We start from the raw sequence: 26,216 nt of genomic DNA on the forward strand, positions 1-26,216 counted from the left end.
ACAGCCGTGGTAGCGATGCCGTGGTAGCGACTCCATGGTAGCGACTCAATGGTATCAACGCTGTGGGACACCGTGGTGCGATGCTGTGGTAGCTGTGATGGAATTTCCATCAATTCCTCTCTTATTGGTAGAAGGTCAGAGTGTTTGTCAGAGTGTCCCTCTGTTGACATTATTGGGTTGGAGTCCTGTCTAAGGACCACCGTTATCTGTAGACAGCTGGGTCTGTAGTTGGAAAACCGTAGAGCCAGTCGCTAGGGCAACCAGGATCAGAGATGCCAGAGGAACGGAGTAAGTCATAACATGATAAGGGGTAAGACACTGAGCACCAGGAGGAACGGCAGAGTTGTGAGGGCCTTCACGCAGAGAGCATCTATTGTGGAGACCGTGACAATTCTCCTTGATCAAAGCTTCATAAACCTTCTTTTGTAAGACATCATCAGCTCCGGACCTCTTCCTTCCAAAGATAACTTGTGTATCAATTATTCCATCACAGTAGCGATGCAGCAGTAGCGATGCCATGTAGCGATGCCATGGTAGTGACATTGTGGGACAGCTAGGTAGCGATGCTGTGGTAGTGATGCTGTGGTAGTGATGCAGCGGTAGCGATGCCCTGGTAGCGATGTTGTGGGACAGCTAGGTAGCGATGATGTGGTAGCGATGTTGCGGTAGCGATGCTGCGGTAGCGGTGCAGTGGTAGCGATGCCATGGTAGCGATGTTGTGGGACAGCTAGGTAGCGATGCTGTGGTAGCAATGCTGTGGGAAACCGTGGTAGCGACTCCATGGTAATGATGCTGTGGGACACCGTGGTAGTGATGCTGTGGGACACCGTGGTAGCGATGCTGTGGTAGCGATGCTGTGGGACACCGTGGTAGCGATGCCGTGGTAGCGATGCTGTGTGACACCGTGGTAGCGATGCTGTGTAGCGATGCTGTGGGACAACCGTGGTAGCGATGCCGTGGTAGCGAAGCTGTGGGACACCGTGGTAGCGATGCCGTGGTAGCGTGCTGTGCGATCTCCATGGTAGTGATGCTGTGGGACGACCGTGGTAGCGCTGCTGTGGTAGCGATGCTGCGGTAGCGATGCCGGTAGCGATGCCATGGTAGCGATGTTGTGGGACAACTAGGTAGCGATGCTGTGGTAAGCAATGCTGTGGGACACCGTGGTAGCGACTCCATGGTAATGATGCTGTGGGACAACCGTGGTAGTGATGCTGTGGTAGCGATGCTGCGGTAGGCGATGCAGCGGTAGCGATGCAGCGGTAGCGATGCCATGGTAGCGATGTTGTGGGACAGCTAGGTAGCGATGCTGTGGTAGCAATGCTGTGGGACACCGTGGTAGCGACTCCATGGTGATGATGCTGTGGGACACCGTGGTAGTGATGCTGTGGTAGCGATGCTGTGGTACACCGTGGTAGCGATGCCGTGGTAGCGATGCCGTGGTAGCGATGCCGTGGTAGCGACTCCATGGTAGCGACTCAATGGTAGCAACGCTGTGGGACAACCGTGGTAGCGATGCTGTGGTAGCGATGCAGCAGTAGTGATGCCATGGTAGCGATGCCATGGTAGTGACGTTGTGGGACAGCTAGGTAGCGATGCTGTGGTAGCGATGCTGTGGTAGCGATGCAGCGGTAGTGATGCCATGGTAGCGATGTTGTGGGACAGCTAGGTAGCGATGATGTGGTAGCGATGTTGCGGTAGCGATGCTGCGGTAGCGTGCAGTGGTAGCGATGCCATGGTAGCGATGTTGTGGGACAGCTAGGTAGCGATGCTGTGGTAGCAATGCTGTGGAAACCGTGGTAGTGATGCTGTGGTAGCGATGCTGTGGGACACCGTGGTAGCGATGCCGTGGTAGCGATGCGTGGTAGCGACTCCATGGTAGCAACTCAATGGTAGCAAACGCTGTGGGACACCGTGGTAGCGATGCTGTGGTAGCGATGCAGCAGTAGTGACGCCATGGTAGCGATGCCATGGTAGTGACGTTGTGGGACAGTTTAGGTAGCGATGCTGTGGTAGTGATGCTGTGGTAGCGATGCAGCGGTAGTGATGCCATGGTAGCGATGTTGTGGGACAGCTAGGTAGCGATGATGTGGTAGCGATGTTGCGGTAGCGATGCTGCGGTAGCGGTGCAGTGGTAGCGATGCCATGGTAGCGATGTTGTGGACAGCTAGGTAGCGATGCTGTGGTAGGCAATGCTGTGGGAAACCGTGGTAGCGACTCCATGGTAATGATGCTGTGGGACACCGTGGTAGTGATGCTGTGGGACACCGTGGTAGCGATGCCGTGGTAGCGATGCTGTGGGACAACCGTGGTAGCGATGCCGTGGTAGCGATGCTGTGTGACACCGTGGTAGCGATGCCGTGGTAGCGATGCTGTGGGACCCGTGTAGCGATGCCGTGGTAGCGAAGCTGTGGGACAACCGTGGTAGCGATGCCGTGGTAGCGAAGCTGTGGGACACCGTGGTAGCGATGCCGTGGTAGCGATGCTGTGCGACTCCATGGTAGCGATGCTGTGGGACACCGTGGTAGCGATGCCGTGGTAGCGAAGCTGTGGGACACCGTGGTAGCGATGCCGTGGTAGCGATGCTGTGGGACACCGGGTTAGCGATGCCGTGGTAGCGATGCTGTGTGACACCGTGGTAGCAATGCCATGGTAGCGACCTGTCACTCAAAGTTGCCATGCCCTTAATTATGCATAACTATAAGCCTTAATATAATATAAAGGGTGAGTTTTATAAAAATTCACCCCCCGTACAGTTGTCATGGTCGGGGAAATTAGCTATAGAGACCAAACCGTTCTTTGTACCAGGCTGTAAGTAAGGGATAATGTACAGCGAGCCGATCATTGTTGTGAAATAAACCAGACAGGGAGAGTCGGCACGGAGGGGTCTCTCATCACTCTGAAGGGGTTTCTTTCACAACAATGACCCGCTAGCTGTACATTATCCTGCTTATTACACGGCTACTTATTGAAGAAATCAATAATTTGACACAAAAAAATGGTCCGCCAGAGTCTGACATCAGAAACTGCGTCCATAGCAACGATCTGCTATACATAGTAACGGCCTTTAATACGTAGCAACGGACTGTTATAACGTTGCAAACGGTCTGTTATACATAGCAACGGTCTATTATATATAGCAATGGTCTGTTATACTAGCACCGGTCCTGTTATACGTAGCAACGGTCTGTTATACATAGCAACGGTCTGTTATACGTAGCAATGGTCTATATATATAGCAACGGTCTGTTATACATAGCAACGGTCTGCTATATATAGCAATGGTCTGTTATACATAGCACCGGTCTGTTATATATAGCAATGGTCTGTTATACATAGCACCGGTCTGTTATACAGAGCACCGGTCCTGTTATACGTAGCACGGTCTGTTATACATAGCAACGGTCTGTTATATGTAGCAACGGTCCTGTTATATGTAGCGACAGTCCTGTTATATATAGCAACGGTTTGTTATACATTGCAATGGTCTGCTATACATAGCAACGGTCCTGTTATACCTAGCAATGGTCTGTTATACATAGCAACGGACTGTTATATATAGCACCAGTCTGTTTTAACGTAGCAATGGTCCTGTTATAACGTAGCAACAGACTGTTTTACATAGCAACGCTCTGTTAGACATAACAACGGACTGTTATACGTAGGCAATGGCCCTGCTATAAAGAAATAACAGACCGTAGAACGCTTTGATTGACGCAATCAAATCAATTATTCAACTAAGCTGTGTAATAAACATGTTTATTCCTGCTGTGAAGTTGGGCATTTTAACACGTCTTCTGGGGATAAACTCGCTTTTGGAGCCAGCCTCAAGTGGCCGATCGAGGAACTGCAGGAGTGCTGTACAATGTTGGACAAAAGGAGTTATTAAATGTGTACGTAAAGTAAACTAGTATTATATCTGTGTGGTGCTCCTATCTTATCCTCTCATCTGTGTCCCTGTTTTTCTGTCAGGCCGGCTTCTTGATGCCACCAAGAACTACATGTGGGTCTTCCTGCTGGCAGGAAGCGAGGTGGTCCTCGCAGCTGTGGTTCTGGCTTCCTGTAACTTCCTGTTTATGAGAAACAAGTCCTCAGCATCAGCAGACAAGCTTGAAAACATCACAGTGACAGACGATGCAAGACAGAGGTGTGCAGCAAATCTGAGATGAATGACGAAGAGGAGAAGGGAGCAAGAGAGGAGCAAGAGAAGGAGACAAAGAAGGAGGTGATAAAGGAGCTAAAGGAGGAGGAGACAGACAAAGTAGAGGAGGTCAGGCCAGACAGTGTAACAGTAGACTCACAGGAAGTGGAAAGGTTCTTGAAAGAGCCACAACAAAATGGTGACATGGCCATCAGTCCTGAACAACCTGTGAGCAGGGAGGGACGAGGCTGGATGACGTTAGACTATTATAAAATAACTCAACGACGAATGAGGTCAACACTCAAGTGTTTCTAATGAGCACGCTAATCGGATAGTTGTGCTTTGTGTTTAATCCAGGTGTTCATGTCCGTCTCACAGGGGGCTGATTGGTGTCACTGCCTTATGAAAGAGTAATAGTTATATCAGCAATATTCCAACACTAAATGTTTTAAATGTGGTGGTTAATAGTATACAATAAGAGAACTCAGTTACAGCACCGCCTTGTGTATAGCCTAGAGTTTATATCAAGAGTCCAAAGTTTTATTTTGATATAGCCACCAGCAAATAATGTTAAAGGATGATTTTGACGATATTCTATATTCATATGTAGTGTCAAAACATCCCATGAAAAGACCATAACTACAGATGGGAAATGTGCTTTTAGCTATATCTGGTGAAATTTGCACTGTCCCTGTTAAATACCAATAAAACTTTAAAAAAATAAACCAACAATCAATTTATCCAACTACAGGCCTGGTCACATCAACAAGTGGCACAGCTAAAGGTGCAGTGTGCCGGATTTGGCAACATCTAGTGGTGTGGTTGCCAGATTGCAACCAACTGAATACCCCTCCTCACTCGTCCCTAAGACTGTGGTAACGTGAGCCGCTGAGGCCTTTGGCCTCTCAGAGACCATCCCTACTATAATAACACTACTTGGGAGCAACGGAAGTCAGACGGCGGCTGGCGGTACCAAGGTTTAACAGTCTGTAGCTCTGTTAACCGCAGTTTCACAAGCGTGTCTGAGAACTACGGTGGCCCTCAGGTAACGTAGAAATGTAAAAGATTCTCTCTAGAGCCATAGTTTGATTTGTCCGTTCTGGGCTACTGTAAAAAGCATGTAGTAGCAACATGGACGAGAAGAGGACCTGCTCCCTATGTAGATATGAAGGACTCATTCTAAGCTAATGGAAACACAACCATTCTTAGTTTCAAGTGATTATACACTAACATAGTTATGAATGTTATATTCCATTTCTACTACTAGATCCCCTGAAATGCTACACACTGGCCCTTTAAGCTGATTCATGCATCCTAGTGAAAAAGTTAGCGCTAAAACTAGTGACGACGAGCAGGCTTACCACTAACTCTAGCCAGCCAGGAACATGCTAGCACTAGTCGGTCACAGTACTCTTTGAGCTAGTTAGCAGGCTTGCTAACTGTCAATTAGCAAATCTGGCCTCCGTTGTAACGGTCTCCACTATAAGAGTGGATGGTGCAATAAGCTACAGCTTCCTCCGGCTCTCAACGCAGTCCATTTGCTATATTTCCACAAGACTACAGTACTGTGCCGGCTGTTTTATGAAATATTAGACAACATATTTGTGAGACGTCTGCAGTAGGAACCAATGGGCTTAAAGCTGAGAGCCACGGAGACAATGTGGGGGAATGAGAAAGTATTGAGCGACGGACTAACACGTAGTTAGGTCTTTTCATTGGATCTATTAAAAATAAAAAAGATCGATTGACGCCAACGAATTCCTTTGACAACAAAAGGCAGCTTTTTTTTCTTCGAACGTGTTCTAAAGAGTCATAACAGCTTGTTTGTTTGAGTAGGAACTCCTTTCTATTAATGTTTCAAATGCTCAGTGTTTGCTGTGAAAAGCTCCCCTCACTACCTGTGTCTTCAGAGTACGAGCTGTCTTCCCACACGGTATGTTCTCTCACAGTTAAGGCCGATGTGATGTTTCAGTGAGAAGTGGTTTCTGTTGTATTGGTGCTAAATGGTTGCTAAATGGTTGCTAAATGGTTGCTAATGGTTGCTACTAATGGCTGCTACATGCATGGAGTGTCAATGTTGAAATTGTTTGAAGATTGTTGCTGGTCTCGTGGTAGCTTTGTGATTCCTCCTCGAGTTATAAGCAGGGCCCAAATATTCTCCACATCTTTGTTTTGGTCTTCATCACCCTGTCCCATGACATACAGTATTTTGACAGTCTTTTAGATGAAGTGTGATATTTAAACTGAAGTGCTGCTCCACTGTCACTCAACAGACTCTACCTTTGAATAACTGTATGTGTGACTGTAGTTAACTGTTGATATCAAGCTTAGCACGGGACCATTTGCGCTTGTCCCCAAAAAGCTCCAAGTTCACATTGTGGTCTGATGGTACGTGTCCACAGGGGTGTCTTTTATCGTGAGGGATCATCTCTCTTCCCAGCATTGGACGCTTGATGGGCTGCCACTAGACACAAGGCACCTGATTGGAACGAACATTTTCCCTCGTGGGCCGCTGCTCCCAGCTTTCAAACCGGAACCAACATGGTGGCTCGTTTGGAAACTTTCTTCTCTTATTTCACGAAAATAATTCAGCATAATGTGTTTTCTGAAAACATTTTATGCGATAAATAATCCATGCAGTTGCAAAATGTGTCTTTATTTGGATTGACACTGTTAGTTTAAAAGTTTCTGGGGAGTTTCCAGAGGTGGCGAGTCGCTCTGGACACCTCTGATTTGCATAAAGTAGCCTAGACCTCAACTTTATGCAAATGAGGAGCAGCCAACGTGACGCCCCGTTTCTCAAATCGCACCGCCACGCTACCAGAATGCATTGCACGGCTGCTACATAAACAGTGGATGGGAAGCGTGTAAAGGACGGAGGCGGTGGAAACGTACCATTAGAGTTGTATAAGAGAAAAGAGAGAAAAGCTGTAGAGATTCAGGCTGACAGACCGCTTACTGATAGTGGGGCTAAAATAGACTTTGAGGAAACATCACTTAACTGAATACTAGATTACTTTTTCCTCAAACTCATGTTGCCCACATGCTTGTATAATCTGCACTGTTTGAAAAATATAGGTTATGTACAACTTGATTTTCAGTTTGATGGAAGATCCATCCATCCATCCATCCACCTGCATGTCTTTGGACTGTGGGAGGAAGCCAGAGAACCCGGAGTAAACCCACACTAACACGGGGAGAACATGCTAACTCCACCCAGAAGGGCCCCAAGATGCAGTATTAACAGTTTTTCTCTACCCTGCCCTCACAGAGCATGTAGTGAAGTTAACATGAAAAGAGAAAACATCACTCTGTCCCTTAAAGGGACTGTTTGTTAAGAATCAGAAATACTTGTTAACAGCAACACCTGTGGCCGTTAAGTCAATGAAAGTCAACGTCGGATTCGCGCTTGTTCTCGCTCTACATAGGCATGAACGAGCATTGCTCAAAACAGTGAAGCGACACACGTCAGCTAAAAAGTACAATATCACTCTATATTTCAGCTGCTTGGCAGTAATGTTAGCTGACCAGACGAAGGTCTTCTCCATGAATCAATGCTGATCCTAGTGTTGGCTTTTCCTGCCTCAGCCTCCCGACCGCGAGCCGGAGGGAACAGGGGAGACACCGGAGTTTTGGTCGGAGACGATAACGTTTACTCTCTGCGGAGCCCCGTCACTTCACAAGACACGGAAAACCTCTGTTTGGTCTGGAGGAGCTGCAGCAGTTATTTCTGCACAAACGTCCACTGTACATTCACTAGATATTCTCAGAGCTACACTAACTATTCTGCAGTGTGTAGTGTGTGAACATGCACGCGAGATGTGGAGCGAAATAGCAAGAACGAGCACGGAGTGAAGGCAAGCAGGCAGAGGAGCAGAGTACAGCAGAGACTCCGGTCCTGGATACCAAAGTTACGGTCTCCCCCGCGTACTACGACCGCGGCCAACACTGTTTAAAACAGACGGGCTTCACTAGATACAACTTTGGTGCTTCCATGTAGTTTGTGTTGGAGTCTGAGTCTGAACAGCGTAGCCACGCGCGAGCGCGCATGGGACACCGACCCGCAAACGATTTATACGTGTAAGAAGATACAAACAGTCCCCTTAAAGGGCCAGTGTGTAGGATCTGGTGACAGCTAGAGTGAGGTTGCAGACTGCAACCAACTGAAACCTCTCCGGTGTGCTAAGCATGTAGAAGAACTACGTGCTGACGTGAAAACGGGAAAGTCCCTCTCTAGAGCCAGAGTCTGGTTTGTCCGTTCTGTAGAAACATGGCGGCCGTTACGTGAAGAGGACCGCTCCATATGTAGATATAAACGGCTCATTCTAAGGTAACGGAACACACACAACTCTTATTTTCAGGTGATTATGCACTAAAGAAAACATACTTATTATATTATATTCCATTTCTGCCAATAGATCCCCTTAAATGTTACAACACGTTCCTTTAATTCAAGAGACATGTTTCCATATATAAGTACAGGCAGTCATATTATTCACTTATTGGTGGTGCACTTGCAGGGAAACAGCACATAATATAACACAACAGCTGGGTGAGGGGTGCATCTCTCAGTATCCATGGTGACGGATGGTTTCTAGTGTAGAATAGCGAGTGGAACTTGGTGTGAAGTTGTCGTTCAGTTTAGGAAAGGACCCTAATGTCTTCATTAATCATTCACAGGGACGCTGGTCAGCAGGATATGGTGTGTTTCTTTAACAGCTAGAAAAAGATGTGTTTTATTTTTTAATGCTTATATGACTGGTCATTTAATATTATATTGTATGTTCAGATGTTATATATTAATTTATTTAAATGTAAGTCGATGCATTTAGCTGAATATCATGCTGTCTTCTGGCTTTATTTTGTTCTGTCTTATTGTATATAAAAACGTGACTCACTGTGATTTGAATGTACAGTGCGTCTGTGTGTGATAACGCTGCAGTGGTTGAGAGATGTGTCTGACAGTGGACAGAGAATCTCACATCTGATCCTGGTATATCATCACAGTCTCACAGCACTTCATAAAATAGTCACAAAATTGTATCTATTTGATTTGTGTACATTCACACCCATTTACCTTTTTTTGTGACGCTCAGCACGACTTTCAGCAACGTATTTTTAATGCAATTTCCTACGAATGTCCAGCAACATGAGATGCTTGTGTTAATTTCTTCTGTTAATCTTCTTTTAAAAATAATACTACTTAGTTAGGTTCAGGAAAAGATCGAGTTAATTAGGTTTAGGGAGCAAAAAGTACTTGGTTAAGTTTAGGAAAGATCAGTTAGTTAGGTTTAGGCAGCAAAAACTACTTGGTTAGGTTTAGGAAAAGATCAACTTGGTTAGGTTTAGGCAACAGAACTACTTAGTTAGGTTTAGGAATAGATCAACTTGGTTAGGTTTAGGTATCAAAACTACTTAGTTAGGTTTAGGAAAAAGATCGAGTTAGTTAGGTTTAGGCAGCAAAACTACTTAGTTAGGTTTAGGAATAGATCGACTTGGTTAGGCTTGGGCAACAAAACTACTTAGTTAGGTTTAGGAAAAGATCAACTTTGTTAGGTTTAGGCAACAAAACTACTTAGTTAGGTTTAGGATAAGATCAACTTGGTTAGGTTTAGGCAATAAAACTACTTAGTTAGGTTAGGAAAAGATGTACTTGGTTAGGTTTAGGCAACAAAACTACTTTGTTAGGTTTAGGAAAAAATCTAGTTAGTTAGGCTTAGGCAACAAAACTACTTAGTTAGGTTTAGGAAAGGATGGTGGTTTAGGTTAAAATAACTCAGGAAGAGCTGTAACTTAAGTACGGAAGTTACGTGACAAATAAATCAACTTTGATTTCTGGTTTAATACGGGGCACCAACAGTGGTCTCCTGGTGAAAGTCCTGTGTTTTTTGACCCACCCATCCACCCCAGCCTCCTCCCTATACGCAGCTTTTGTCGCTCTTAATACTTCCTGATTCACGGTTACATACGAATTGATTTTGTGCCGACCATCACGAAATGTTTTTTTGAAATTGGTGTCTCTGTACACGAATCAATACATTACATTTCCTAACTATTTCAAAGACTGCTGCGGATTGGTCTGGGTATACTGTATATATGCAAGTCATGCAGCTGCTTTACCAATGAATAAAATGGGGCTACACCCCTGTAAAGTCACTTTCACATACTAACCACTAATTCCTACTGAATTTCACTGATATCAGTCCAAACAGACTGGACTGTTCTCTCGTTTCCATTGTGAGAAAAAAACAAATATATTCTGAAAGAAAAACATCTAGGTTTATCGAATCGTGTAATTGTCCTGAGTGTAAGAATGTCATCATAAATAAAGTCACCTTGCTGTGTGAGCAATAATAGCAAGCCCTTCATGGTTATGAGCTGGTTGTGTTCATTTGGCTCTAATAAATATGTAATGGCATCAGTCTTCCTGTTCAAATTTCGAATCCAAGCACAGCTCATTCAGTGATGACAGAAAGGGACTTTTTACTCATCAGTTTATTTGTGTCATTACTTACTTTAAAAAAGGCAATTAAAGGACTATGTGAGCCATGTAGCTGTCAAGCTGAAGGACCATCTTCTACTCCAGATCTGTAGTAATGTAACATCAAATTAAGATTTTACATACAAAAACATGAATACATTGTTACAGATTAGACTGGCCAAAATGCCTAGGCTATATTAAATGATCTGTATACAGGTTATTACCTGCACAACAAGTGTTTCTACCTTTGATACTTGAAGCACATTTTGCTGATAATGCTTGGCTTTTACTTGTAATGAAGTATTTTACGTGCTTCTTTTGCTACTTTGAATTAAAGGTACAACTGATAACACTGATAACATTCAGCCACTAGACGTTACATTCTCCCTGAAGAGGGAACCGAATGTCAGATATCTTCCACAGAGATAAACAAACACAATTTTTAGACCTGTCAAAATTCTTAAAATGATTAACGCTGCAGAAGGAAGAATGTTTTTGGCATCATTGGGCTAAAATCCCATAATAACCTTTCAGCATATTGTAATTCAAGTGTTCTGAGAGAAAACTAGACTGCTGCTCCTCCTCATGGCTCTGTTTTCAGGCTTTAGAACATCTAGCCTTGACGGGAGACTTGACCAATCACAGGTCATTTCAGAGAGAGAGCGTTCCTATTGGCTGTGCTCCGGCAGGCTACCTTTCTAAAAGCTCTGTGGATGTATTAATAAAAAATGTGTCTACAGAAAAATGTTATTAATAACACCTTTAAGTAGAGGGTCTGAATGTTCCACCACTGCTTTCATCTTTGTTCTATTATATATACTGGGGGAAAAAAAATTAGTAAACTTGTGTTTGATGGATTATTTCTCTGTTGTTACAATGCTAATTGGCATTGTATTTACATCATTGGAAAGCCTGTTTATTTACCTTCACAATGATGTCCAACTTGTAAGGATAATGTATTTGTGGGATGAGCAGCACAGCTGATTATGTGGGTAGCGCCCAAGAAAATGTGCCAAAATGCTCCATCAATGGTAAACAGTGTATTCTCCTGTTGGTATTGACTCTTGTTTTGAGTTATTTGGTGATTGGATGATTGAACTCTCTATCAGTAACAAGGAACAAACAAGACATATTGGCTATTTTACACTTTATTCATTTAATACACCGTCAGGAGCCTCAGTAGCAGTGGAAGATCCATACGCAGCCACAACAGCCTGGCACCTCCTCCTCATGCTGGTCACCAACCTGGTCACACATTGCTGTGGGATGGCGTTCCATTCCTCAACCAGGATTCGTTGCAGGTCAGCCAGCGTGGTTGTGTTGGTCACTCTAACACGTACAGCACGCCCAAGCTGATCCTACAAGTGTTGAATTGGGTTGAGGTCTGGACTCTTGGCAGGCCGTTCCATTCTCTCTACTCCCACATTGTGGAGGTAGTCTGTGATAACCCTGGCTCTGTGGGGCGAGCGTTGTCATCTTGGAGGATGAAGTTAGGTCCCAGATTGTGGAGCTATGGGATCGCCACTGGCTGCAGAATCTCATCCTGATATCTCACTGCATTGAGATGGCCTTCAATGATGACAAGCCTTGTTTTGCCAGTGAGGGAGATGCCCCCCCACACCATGACACTGCCCCACTAAAAGCTGTTACTCCGTCGGTGCAACAATCAGCAAAGCGTTCTCCACGTCGTCTCCATACTTTGACCCTGCCATCCAACTTTGGCAGACAGAACCTGGACTCATCACTGAACATGACATACCCCCACATGTTCAGGTTCCATTGTCTGTGTTGTCGACACCAGCGCCAGGCTGTTGTGGCTGCGTATGGATCTTCCACCCACTGCTGACGGTGTATTAAATGAATAAAGTGTAAAATAGCCAATATGTCTTGTTTGTTCCTTGTTACTGATAGAGAGTTCAATCATCTAATCCACCAAACAACTCAAAACAAGAGTCAATACCAACAGGAAGAATACACTGTTTACCATTGGCAGAGCATTTTGGCAAATTTTTCTTGGCACTACCCACATAATCAGCTGTGCTGCTCATCCCACAAATGCATGATCCTTACAAGTTGGACATCATTGTGAAGGTAAATAACAGGCTTTCCAACCATGTAAAATACAATGACCATTAGCATTGTAACAACAGAGAAATAATCCACCAAACGCAAGTTTACTAACTTTTTCCCCCCAGTTTATATATATATATATATATATATATATACCACAGCAGAAGGTGGCGACAACACAACAGATTTGATGGATAGGAACCATTATTCCCAAGAAGAAGAAGAAGAACATGATGGCCGGAAGGAAAAGTTTCCCACCGGTGCTATTTCGTTGTCGCACCCATGTGGACCGTGCTGCGCCAGGAGTCCTCTCTCCAAAACTGCCAGTATTCCAGGTGAAACAACAAACTGTCGTGATATAACGCTGTATTGATGAGTGCCGGTACCGGTACCGTGAGTAACGTAAGTGCATGCTGAGGAGAGGTGACAGGTTGTGTAACGGTAACAGTGACTGTGACTGTGACTGCAGGTAGCTCTGCTAGCTACATGGCACCACAGCTCAGACTCAGCTAACACATCGAGATCTTCTTTGATTCACTTTCTATCTCAGGGACAGATCATATTAATATATTAACACACATTACTGTCAATATGACACCATGAGCATCCCTAGTCCCTGGCAGCAGCCTACAATCCAGTTGAAAACAATAATCCTGGGCATATCTAATGCTAATAATCACATGCTGATAACTATTGAGGCAGACGGTAGAAAGTCAGAGACACAAACAAATATGTCATTAAATATAGCAAAATAATATTAATAATAATTAATTGATAAAATGTGACATAAATTGATATTTGGGTTTTAATTTTTTCCTTATTTATTTATCTTTGTATTAATTCCCTTATTTATTTACTCCTCGGTTTAATTTTCCCTTTTATTTATTTTTATTAGTGACAGGCCCCTCATTTGCATAATGAGGCAGAAATGTAAAAAGAAAAGAATACAGAAATTAAGTTTGGGCAAATAAATAAGGGGTGAAATTGCAAAGGGAACATTGTGCAGAAATAAATAAATACATAAATACATACATTTAAAAATAATTATGAAATAAATAAAAAATAAATGCAAAAATAAATAGATACATTTTAAATTTAACAAAAAAATAAATACATAAATAAATAAAAGGAAAAATGAAACAGAAGAGTAAATAAATAAGGGAATTAATACAATGATAAATAAATAAAGAAGCAAATTAAAAACTGAAATAACAATTTTACATTTTATCAATTAATTAATGGCTACATTTATTTTAAATATTATTTTTGCTATATTTGATGATATTTATTTTATTTATTTATTGAATTTAATGGAACGAGTGGGTGCTACAACAAAATCTGTAAGTGTATATTCACACTTTATTTCTTGAAATACCTCTCCTCAGCTGTCCATTGTGTCTGCCACCTTTTTGCAGAGTCTATAATGAAGTCAGCTGTGATGGCCAAGCTCCAGGGCTTTGAGTTCTGGAGGAAGACCCTGAAAGAAGCACGCTTTGTGGTGGCACCCATGGTGGACCAGAGCGAGCTGGCCTGGCGCCTGCTGAGCCGCCGGCACGGCGCTCAGCTCTGCTACACCCCCATGCTGCATGCTCAGGTGTTTGTTCGTGATGCCAACTACAGGAGAGAGAACCTCTACAATGAGGTGTGTGAGGAGGACAGACCTCTCATCACACAGGTGAGGATCCACACAGTACACAGCATCTACAGGTTGTTATTGGTGGTAGACTGGAACACTTCCCAGCATGTTTATTATCTTGTCACAAGGTATGTTTATGTGGATTTCCATTGACATTGTTTTTTTTTTACATCAATGTTGTTCCTCATGTTATGCCAGTAAATAATAGTGTTGCATTCCTGTGTGGTCAGTTTTGTGCCAACGATCCAGAGGTGTTCCTTCAGGCGGCCTTCTGGCCCAGGACTACTGCGATGCCATCGACCTCAACCTGGGCTGTCCGCAGATGATCGCTAAGAGAGGTACGCACAGTTTTCTACCAGTGTAAAAGAAGTGGACGTAGTCACCGCGACGTCACTCATTGGTTTGTGGACTGCCGTTTTGAAGCCTTGAGTTTGTCATTTTGTCCGTCGCCAATCTTGGTTTTACAACCAGAAGTGACAGAGAGGGCGGAGCTAAGAACAACCCAACACTGATAAGACATTTTAGGCGCCCAAAATGTTACAATTAACTTTGATGAAGTGAAAACAAACTGTGAAAGGGTTAAAGTTCTAAGATGATAACACGGACAACTCCCAGATCGGACAACACCGTGTTAGCTACCTGTCAATCACAAGGTAGCCCCGCCCTAAAGCATCCCTTGCTTTATGGTCTATTTGACTCTAAATGGGACCATCATTTACTAAATGAACATCACGCTGTATTGAAGAAGACTTGAAACTAGAGATTGAGACCATAAACTCATGTTTACAATGTTTACTGAGGTAATAAATCAAGAGAGAAGTAGGCTCATTTTCTCATAGACTTCTATAGAACCAGAGGAGTCGCCCCCTGCTGGCTGCTAGAGAGGATGCAGGTTTAAGGCTCTTTAGCATTGGCTTCATTTCTCAGACCCAGAGTTAACCACTGGTTTCTACAGAAATGAACCCCCGAATTCTGACGTTGGTGACTCCTAGTGGTTGTATCAGACACTGATGCCAACCTCGCAGCTTTAGTGATGGTAAAACTAACATGTATTGATGCTTGTTTCTAAGGGCACTATGGAGTTTTCCTACAAGATGAGTGGGAGCTGTTAGAGAAAATGGGTACGTCTGCCTTTAACTTATTGGAGGACTCTGGGATGATCTCTGTCAAAATGTAAATAAAAAGAAATCGCCAGTTTTACTGTCACCTAACATTTCCCTCTTAATTTACAGTCAGGTTAGCCAATGAAAAGCTCTCGGTGCCCATCACATGCAAGATCCGTGTGTTCAAGGAGATGGAAAAGACGGTCCGTTATGCCCAGATGCTGGAGAAAGCTGGGTGTCAGGTGTGATCAGTGTTTCACCAAACAGAGATCGGTTAACTGTCCTTTTGAACATGTAGAATATGGAGCTTATTTTTAATTTAATTTATAATTATCTGTAAAATCTGCCAGTTACAGGAAACATTAGAAATGTGTTAAAAACTAGTTATACATTTGGTTTTGTCAAATGTCTTCCAGCTGCTGACAGTGCACGGCAGAACCAAAGACCAGAAAGGAGCCATGACAGGTATCGCTCACTGGGAGCACATCATGGCAGTACGGTGAGCTACCATCACCTGGTTTAACTCTTCACATGTCCTGTATTTAATCTGAGACATAGACACTTGACCAGCTCATCCAATGTTCTCAAACTAATAATTATTACTACTCCTTTATGCTATAACCAAATGACTCCTGTTTGGTGTGTTTTTGCTGCAGGAAGGCAGTAAATATTCCAGTGTTTGCAAATGGAAACATCCAGCACCTGAGTGATGTGGAACGCTGCATCCAGGAGACAGGCGTGCAGGGAGTCATGAGTGCAGGTTAACAATGTCTCAATACACACTGTTTTTACTAGTTCAGTGGTATTAATAGGTGATATATAGAATGTACATTTGTGCTCAGGATATGCATTGTTTTGAAGCTAATGTCTGTGCTCATCTTTGTATCATTTTTAGAGGGGAACCTCCACAACCCAGCACTGTTTGAAGGATGCAGCCCCCAGTGTGGGAGATGGCAGAGGAATATCTAGAGGTGGGTGAAGCAGCATCCCCCTGCACTCTGTCCTACGTACGAGCCCACCTCTTCAAGCTCTGGCACCACACGTATGTCTCTCGTATGCATGTACCTTACACCTGGAGTACAGGACAACTGTCTCCATGCTGTTAGTCAAAGATAGTCTACATCCCTGAAGGCTTGAATCATGACAAACTTCCATTAAAGTTAGAAAGTTTGGAAACTTGTGTTTGGTTGATTATTTCTCTGTTGTTACAATGCTAATGATCATTGTATTTTACATGGTTGGAAAGCCTGTTTATTTACCTTCACAATGATGTCCAACTTGTAAGGATCATGCATTTGTGGGATGAGCAGCACAGCTGATTATGTGGGTAACGCCCAAGAAAAATGTTCCAAAATGCTCCGTCAATGGTAAACAGTGTATTCTCCTGTTGGTGTTGACTCTTGTTTTGAGTTGTTTGGTGGATTGGATGATTGAACTCTCTATCAGTAACAAGGAACAAACAAGACATATTGGCTATTTTACACTTTATTCATTTAATACACCGTCAGGAGCCTCAGTAGTGGTGGAAGATTCATACGTAGCCACAACAGCCTGGCACCTCCTCCTCATGCTGGTCACACGTTGCTGTGGGATGGCGTTCCATTCCTCAACCAGGATTCGTTGCAGGTCAGCCAACGTGGTTGTGTTGGTCACTCTAACACGTACAGCACGCCCAAGCTGATCCCACAAGTGTTGAATTGGGTTGAGGTGTGGACTCTTGGCAGGCCGTTCCATTCTCTCTACTCCCACATTGTGGAGGTAGTCTGTGATAACCCTGGCTCTGTGGGGGCGAGCGTTGTTTCTTGGAGGATGAAGTTAGGTCCCAGATTGTGGAGATATGGGATCGCCACTGGCTGCAGAATCTCAACCCGATATATCACTGCATTGAGATGGCCTTCAATGATGACAAGCCTTGTTTTGTCAGTAAGGGAGATGCCGCCCCACACCATGACACTGCCCCCACCAAAAGCTGTTACTCCATCGGTTCAACAATCAGCATAGCGTTCTCCGCGTCGTCTCCATACTTTGACCCTGCCATCCAACTTTGGCAGACAGAACCTGGACTCATCACTGAACATGACATTCCCCCACATGTTCAGGTTCCATTGTCTGTGTTGTCGACACCAGCGCAAACGGGTCTGACGGTGAAGGGCAGTCATTGCAGGCTTCCTGGTAGCCTTATGAGAATACACTTTTACCACTTTTATACACGTTTACCATTGGCATAGCATTTTGGAAAAAATATCTTGGGCGCTACCAACATAATCAGCTGTGCTGCTCATCCCACAAATGCATGATCCTTACAAGTTGGACATCATTGTGAAGGTAAATAAACAGGCTTTTCAACCATGTAAAATACAATGACCATTAGCATTGTAACAACAGAGAAATAATCGACCAAACACAAGTTTACTAACTTTCTTTTCCCAGTTTAGTATGTGATTTCAGATGAAGCCTGAGCTCTTCTAAATGTTGGTCTGTGGTGGTTTCTTGGCTCGGTGCTGTATTTAATGCACCTGTTGGAACATGGGTGTGGCTGAAACACCTGAACTCAAGAATCAGTAGCTGACTGTCGGTCCATATAGTGTGTGTACTGTATTCTGGGATCACATGATGAACTTTAATCTAGCGATTTTTTTAAATTTTTTTTTTACACAGAATCCACAACAGTGTCAGATTATACATCTTGTAATGTGTGTGTGTGTGTGTGTGTGTGTGTGTGTGTGTGTGTGTGTGTGTGTGTGTGTGTAGGCTACAGATCCACCAGGACCTGAGAGAAGACTTGGCCAAGGTGAAGACCCTGGAGGGTTTGGCCGGTGTTAGCCAACAGCTGAGGCTGCGCTGCCAGGTAACAGCAAACAGCAGAATTACATCTGCTCCACTGAGTGAATCTGTGGTTTCATAGCTAAATGCTCAGCAGCACCGTCCGGAGGGAAGGAGGGAGGTGATCCCTATTGCATCCACCTTTTACAAGTAGAGATCGTAGTCTGTACTCTGTCAGACAGCAGTCAGGGGAAAGAACACCCAAACAGTTCACCACAACAACACCATGCTCAATGCAATGAGTGGAGTCCTACTGTAAGACAATAAGCAGGATTATTCATTGGCTAGTGCACTATGACCCGTCTCCACCTGGTATTAACATGTAGTCTGTATATAATGACATGTCATCACAGGCCTTTTACGCTGCATTTACACCTACGGTGTATCCAGCAGCGTGTTATAGTAGCGGCACCACGCCTCACCTGAAATAAAGAGCACCTCATCTACCATCAGATGAAACTTTGACACCTCACCACATCACATCAAACTAAGACTGGTTGTGTTTCCGTTAGCTTAGAATGAGTCCTTCATATCTCCAGAGGGAGCAGGTCCTCTTCACAGAGTCCTCCATGTTTCTACAGGAGCCCAGAACGGACAAACCAGCCTCTGGCTCTAGAGAGAGACTTTAACGTTTTTACGTTACCGGAAGGCCACCGTAGTTCTCCGACACGCTTGTGAAGGGGAGGTTGGGTGGGCGGAGGGAACTCAGTTGGTCCTACACACTAGTCCTTTAAAGCTGGGGGAGGCAGTTTATTGGTAAAGGCAAAGAAACAACAAAAAACACCAGAATTTGAAAACACAACCTCTCTCCTCTCTCTGTCTAAACAGGGAGCCAGTGTAGCTGGATGAGAATGGGGGTGATGTGGGCGGAAGATCTGGTGCGGGTGATGATCCGGACGGCAGAGTTCTGAATGATTTGAAGTCTGTTGAGCAGTTTGGTGGGAAGGCCAGAGAGGACAGCGTTGCAGCTGTCAATACGGGATGTAACAAAGGCCAGGACCAAGATTTCTGTGCTGGAGTGAGACAGAGATGGGCGGAGTCTGGAGACAGGGATGGGCGGAGTCTGGAGACAGGGATGGGCGGAGTCTGGAGATGTTGCGGAGGTTGAAGAAAGCAGTCTGGGTGACGTATTTTATGTGGGGTGCAAAGGAGAGGGGGCTGTCTAGGGTGACCCCAAGGCTCTTGACGTGGGTGGAGAATGGAACGGAGAAACCATCGATGAAGAGGTTTGGAGCAGTGGTGTGTTATGCTTGGATAGGTTGTTCAATGGGCACGTGAGGCATCAGAACTGGACCACGGAGCAATGAAAAGAAGCTGGCCCGGTCTGATGAATCACGTTTTCTTTTACATCATGTGGATGGCAACGAGTTGGAGGTGTTGACTCGGCCTCCAAATTCTCCAGATCTCAATCCGATGGAGCATCTGTGGGATGTGCTGGACAAACAAGTCCTTTTCCACGGAGGCCCCATCTCGCAACTTCCAGGACTTAAAGGATCTGCTACTGGCGACTTGGTGCCAGATACCACAGCAGACCTTCAGAGGTCTAGAGGAGTCCATGCCTCCACGGGTCAGGGAGACTTACTCAGTATTAGGCAGGTGGTCATCATGTTATGGCTGATTGGTGTATACGGTAGTCAATGGTGAGAGACGGATATTCTTTTGATCCCATTTGAACGTCACTACCACACTTTAGGCTGTGTCGTCTGTCTAATGACCTATTTTCAGTGTGATACTTCAACAGTTTTACTACAAACTGAGACTTTCTGGACTTGACAAACATCATCTGTGTGATTCATGGAGCAATTCAAACAGGATCAAAACAATATTTATCTCTCTCCGTTGACTAGCGTTCATATCATTTCTGAAATAAGGTCCCATGGTGGTCACAGGAAGGGGCGGGGCTTCGCCTCTCTATAGGAACGCTCTCTCTCTCTGAAATGACCTGTGATTGGTCAAAGTCTCCCGTCACAGGCTAGATTTTCTAAAGCTTGAAAACAGAGCCATGAGGAGGAGCAGAAGTCTAGTTTTCTCTCAGAACACTTGAATTATAATATGCTGAAAGGTTATTATGGAATTTTTGCCCAATGATGCCAAAAATGAAATTCCTCCCCAGCTTTAAGGGAACATGAGAAGCAAAGATCCAGCTTGTCAGAGTGACATATAGCCCTTTAATAAATATACGTAATGAAACCAGCAGACTGGGACACTTCCAGGATGAACTGATGTAGCTGTACTGTGTGTGCGTGTGTGTGCGTGTGTGTGTGTGTGTGTGTGTGTGTGTGTGTGTGTGTGTGTGTGTGTGTGTGTGTGTGTGTGTGTGTGTGTGTGTGTGTGTGTGTGTGTGTGTGTGTGTGTGTGTGTGTGTGTGTGTGTGTGTGTGTGTGTGTGTGTGTGTGTGTGTGTGTGTGTGTGTGTGTGTGTGTGTGTGTGTGTGTGTGCAGGAGGAGATAGCCAAAGGAAAGGGTGTGGAGGAGAAGGGCAGCGGCCTGCCGTTCCCCCACTGGATCTGCCAGCCTTATGTCAGACCAGCGTGAGTCACCACTCTTTGTTCTTTCATGTTTCTCTGTATAATCTTTCATAAAACTATCATACATCTGTAGAGTCTCTCAGCAGGCAGGACACATTACACTTCTATATGGACAGATATACACTTATACACAAAGAACACTAACTGTCCAAGAAGTGAGCTTGATTGACACCAGTGAAGAATCCTGAGCGCCGGTCGTCTAATGTAGTGATCTTAACGACGATGCCTTCCAGGCCAAAGGAGCCAGTTGCCAACGGTAACAGCCAGGGTTCAGAGGTGAAGAAGGCGGTGTGTCAGAAGAGGGCACTGGAGGACTCGGATGGAACGGCTGACACACTCTCCAAAAACAAGCAGAAGAAGAGATCCCGAAACCCCAACAAGAACTTCTGTCCAGAGCAGAAGCGTGAGTCTCACCCGCCACTTTCACCTCAAACTGCCCAGCTTCTCTCTGAGATGAGTAGCATGCTAAAAGTGTCCCTCCTCTTTCCTCCCACAGCCAAGTACATCAAGTGTGAGCAGTGTGGGAACCCAAAGGTCAGTGTGTGGATTGAAGACGTTGTCATTGGTGCATGACATCGTGTATGTGCTGTATTCCACCTCACCAAAGAATCAGGGAGCGATTCCTGATCCGGTTTCTGCTGCTCTGCAGGGAAATAAATGCGTCTTCAACCTGTGTCGAGGCTGCTGTAAGAAGAAGGCCTTCAAGGAGGTGGCAGACTGTCCAAGTCAGTACACGCACACACAACACTGTCAGCACATTGTGCTATTGAGTTCTGGGCTGATTATTTAATCACTAATATATATCTGATTAGTTTTGCTTTTGGGGGTTCAAGGTCACGGTTCATAGTAGAGTGGGGACGGTGTTAACATTTTCAAACCGGTTTGATATGAAGCCACAACATCGGGCTGGACCGGTATACCCAATTTTACCACTGGGTGTAGCACTCAGCGGCTGCAACTCGGAGCCACTAAAATGAAAATAGCCGGTCCACCTTAAAGGTCAGTCCACTTTCAAGGTCAGCCCACCTTAAAGTTCAGCTCATCTTAAAGGTCAGGTCACCTTAAAGGTCAGCTTATCTTAAAGGTCAGCCCACCCTAAAGGTCAGCTTATCTTAAAGGTAAGCTCATCTTAAAGGTCAGCCCACCCTAAAGGTCAGCTTATCTTAAAGGTCAGCCCGCCCTAAAGGTCAGCTTCTCTTAAAGGTCAGCTCATCTTAAAGGTCAGCCCACCTTAACCGAGCCGTTGTTGTCGCTAACCTCTGGGCTAACCCCCTTCACTTTAATCAGCAGGTGACAAGAAAGACAGGGCAATTCAATTCACAGCTTACCCCATCACAAACACACACAGATAACATCTAGACAGACATCCTAAATGTTCTGTCAATCACAGGTCAGTCAAACTGACAAACAGAGGTGGGTAAAGGACAGCAGATAAGGTAATAAAATATAATAAATAGCAATAAAATAGATAAAAAGAGAAAACAAATAGATAATAAATAGATAATAAATAGACATTGTTACATGATTATCATGTAAGGGAACTGTCAATTAAAGTCTCACCTGAAATGACTACTGTCTGAGTTCAATAACCTGATAGCAGAAGGAATAAAAGAGTTGGAGTAACGGTTAGTTCTCTTCAGAGGTGCCTGATTACGGCAGCCTGAAGGTATCAACGAGAACTCAGGAGACAGAACATGAAGAGGTTGGCTGATAATATTTGAAGCCTTCTTTAACCACCTAATTCTCCCAGTCTCTTTGTTGGACTCCAGTAATCTTGGAGCAAACCGTGACAATGCTATACAGGCTGTTCTTGTCCTTAATGGTTAAACCACTGAACCAACAAATAAAAGAAAAGGTTGGAAGACCTCCGATAAAAGAACAATAAAAGTTAGTTAAGATCCTCTCGCTGACATTAAAAGAGTTCAGCTTCCTCAACAAGTAGATTCTCTGTTGACCTCGTTTGACGATAGACTCCGTATTAATATGAAATTTACGTTTACAATCAACACACTGGACTCATCGGCATAACGCCGTCGGCACTGGCTGCTGATGGCGGCTACTTTTTAATTTGACAAATGTCGGTTCAGCCGGTTTGCATGAAATCAAACCAGTTTAAGCTTATACACCGGAACGGACCGGCAGGACTGGAAGTGGACCCAACTCTAGTTGAAAGGCAGAGAGTTACAGGAACCTTTGGTAAATGTTGACCTGCTGATGTCACTGATCGTATGCTGACTGTTAAAATGTCAAACTAAGGTCTCGTTCACACCTGTACTTTGGTTCCTTTGGTCCAGACCACAGACTGTTTATAAAGATGGACATCTGGATCCAAAACATCAGGATGACCCCCTGGTGGCTGGCTGCAGTAGAGCTCATAAACCCCGCCCCCTCCATGTTAGTGGATGGGACATGGGACAAAGTAAAGAGTTTGAGTACTACGGCTGTGTGTTGGCAAGAATGTGGCGATACGATACGTATCATGATACAGGGGTTGTGATTCAATATATACAGCTATACTGTAAACAAGCATATCCTGTGATTTTTTATTGATTGATTTATTTGTAATCTAAAGGTGGAAGACGTTCATAGTATAAGCAACACACCACCTGACCACCATATGGTGTATTGTATTTTCTTAACTTTTTTTATGCAATCAGAGCAGTGAGACGTCTTGATTGGCCGCTGTGAGCTCTCACTAACGAGCTGCGGCCGTGCTCGGCCCGCGATTGGTTCAGGCGGGTGACCTCAATACTGCGGCTCCATCCCCCCCCTCACTACTGCACAGACTCTGGCTCCAAATGATGTCAGTGGTCTCAAGATGGCAGCTCCAGTATCTGGATATTTAGGCTTCACTCCTGTCCAGCGGGAGGAAGTGGAGACGCGTCGTCCGTCTTTATATCCAGTCTACGGTCCAGAGTCCAGACCGATGGGAAAAAGATTGTTGCGTTTTAACTCTGCTGCAGTTAACTGAAAATAATCCAACCTTTGGTTGACAGGCCACGGGCTGAGGTTCAAGACCAAGGCAGAGAAACAGAAAGCTGAGGACGACAGGAAGGAGGACGACAGGAAGGAGGACGACAGGAAGGAGGACTCGGCGACAGAGCCGGAGAGAAGCGGCAGCTCTCCTCAGCCTCCCCCAGATGGAAGTACAGAGCTGCCACTATGAGCAGGACTCAGGCTATCTCGACATGTCTCAGTCACACCCGGGTAACTCTAAGCCAGTTTAAGGTCATTTATCTGATAATCAGACGCGTTAATACCCTCGAAACATTCTCATGTCCAAGATTGAAGTAGGTTGACGCAACATTTCAGTCCAGATGTTGAGCACAGTAACCATCAGTGGACCTGCTGTGGTTCATGTTGCTGGTGATCAACAGTCACTGTGGTGCTGCTTGGGCGATGGAGAGGGACAGGTGGAGGGTAACTGAAACTTCAGGCAACAAGGTCAGTGTGTGCATGTAGAGGTAGCCTATTGTTAGCCAGGACACACAGTGTCTGTCTGTCTGTCTGGGACTGAAGTACTGAAGGATGGATGGACACTCATCAGCAGACCAAAACCATAAAGTAACAGACTGTTTTTGATGTGATGTGGATTAGTTTGGGGTTTTCTTTCTTTTTTTTGAAGGTACAGTTTCTCAATTAATTCTGTTTTTATTACTATTTCATGGGACGTTTGAATATTCTTTTAGCCAATATTGTTACTGATCCACCAACTTTATAAGACTCCGTTAAAGACTTTGTCCTTCCAGGTTTCCCTTCTTTGATTTAAGGTCATGAATGTGTGTTGCATTTTCAACTCATTAGGTAACCTATTTATTTGGACTTGTATGTGCCTTCTGATGAGAAGTTCTGCTGCCTATCCAGATCAAGCGAGATCAACGTGGTGCTCCGTCTGCTGTTGTCTAAGACCTGCTCAGAGACTACAGTCTACTTAATATTCTGTTATATACAGTATGTCTCAGAGACTACAGTCTACTTAATATTCTGTTATATACAGTATGTCTCAGAGACTACAGTCTACTTAATGTTCTCTGTTATATACAGTATGTCTCAGAGACTACAGTCTACTTAATGTTCTGTTATATACAGTATGTCTCAGAGACTACAGTCTACTTAATGTTCTCTGTTATATACAGTATGTCTCAGAGACTACAGTCTACTTAATGTTCTCTGTTATATACAGTATGTCTCAGAGACTACAGTCTACTTAATGTTCTCTGTTATATACAGTATATCTCAGAGACTACAGTCTACTTAATGTTCTCTGTTATATACAGTATGTCTCAGAGACTACAGTCTACTGCTGATGGTCAGTAATATTCTCTGTTATATACAGTATGTTGAAAATATCATGACATCCTGACAGCAATCAATAAATCAAATGCTCTGACAGAAAAAGAAACAAACCTGGTATCTGTGGCCGTCACAGGACTGTAATCTGGTTGGGAAGGCTACCTGCCTGTATACCTGCGTGCACTCTGTCCGTGCACTCGTTGTGCATCACCGGAGTCTTCCACCAGCTGCTGTCCTGACAGCTGTGAGTACTAACAGCAGCCATGTTTGTTGTTTACGTTCAAAACACAGTTTCACCAGCGTGTCGGAGAACTACGGTGGCCTTCAGGTAAAAACATTCAAGTCTCTCTAGAGCCAGAGGTCGGTTTGTCCGTTCTGGGCTCCTGTAGAAACATGGAGACTCTGTGAAGAGGACATGCTCCCTATGGAGATATGAATGACTCATTCTAAGGTAACAGAAACACAACCAGTCTTAGTTTCAGGTGATTATACATTAAGGAAAACACACTTATTAATATTATATTCCATTTCTGCCAATAGATCCCCCTAATGCTCCCTAAAGGACACTGGTCCTTTAAAGCAACAGTAAACAGTTCCTTTTAATTCAGGGTCAAATAAAGAGTTTATCTCACGTCTCACATCTAGCGGTTGCGTACATGGTATATGATGTCTACTACACTACAGAAACAGTGGACGTGTTGACAATGATAAAGTATTTAGTATCTTTGGAAGCTTTCAGCTTTTCAAATTCATTTTAACGCCACTAATTTCTTTAACACATTAACCCAACCTGATGAATCCATCGGTACCAACCATGTCATACTAGCTTGTCATGAAGGAGGTTAAATAACGCTCCAAACTGACACTAAATTTCCAAACTGGTATGTCCATATCAAAGGGGTCCCTTGACCTCTGACCTTCAGATCAGTGAATGTAAATGGGTTCTATGGGTACCCACGAGTCTCCCCTTTACAGACATGCCCACTTTATGATAATCACATGCAGTTTGGGGCAAGTCATAATCAAGTCAGCACACCGACACACTGACAGCTGTTGTTGCCTGTTGGGCTGCAGTTTGACATGTTATGATTTGAGCATATTGTTTTATGCTAAATGCAGTACCTGTGAGGGTTTCTGGACAATAT

General features: G+C 44.3%; 2 protein-coding genes across 2 annotated transcripts in view; both read left to right on the top strand.

Moving 5' to 3' along the window:
• si:ch211-234h8.7 (uncharacterized protein LOC561627 homolog) overlaps nt 1-7,688 on the top strand; it is a 47,295-nt gene extending 39,607 nt beyond the window's left edge. Inside the window, 2 exon segments of the mRNA XM_037791239.1 lie at nt 3,970-4,137; nt 4,140-7,688. Coding sequence (XP_037647167.1) covers nt 3,970-4,137; nt 4,140-4,453 — 482 coding nt within the window. The 3' untranslated portion in view covers nt 4,454-7,688.
• A 5,251-nt stretch (nt 7,689-12,939) lies between these two features.
• dus1l (dihydrouridine synthase 1-like (S. cerevisiae)) lies at nt 12,940-24,530 on the top strand. The gene is given in 16 exon segments (XM_037791242.1): nt 12,940-13,024; nt 14,105-14,364; nt 14,556-14,589; nt 14,592-14,663; nt 15,396-15,446; nt 15,558-15,670; nt 15,845-15,927; nt 16,085-16,188; nt 16,324-16,356; nt 16,359-16,470; nt 18,180-18,276; nt 20,693-20,781; nt 21,012-21,181; nt 21,275-21,312; nt 21,428-21,503; nt 23,775-24,530. Coding segments are annotated over 15 exon segments (1,494 nt in total). The 5' UTR covers nt 12,940-13,024; nt 14,105-14,112; the 3' UTR covers nt 23,945-24,530.
• The last annotated feature ends 1,686 nt before the right edge of the window (nt 24,531-26,216 follow it).

This window comes from Sebastes umbrosus, chromosome 14 (genome assembly GCF_015220745.1).
Source record: "Sebastes umbrosus isolate fSebUmb1 chromosome 14, fSebUmb1.pri, whole genome shotgun sequence".
Taxonomy (NCBI): Eukaryota; Metazoa; Chordata; class Actinopteri; order Perciformes; family Sebastidae; genus Sebastes; species Sebastes umbrosus.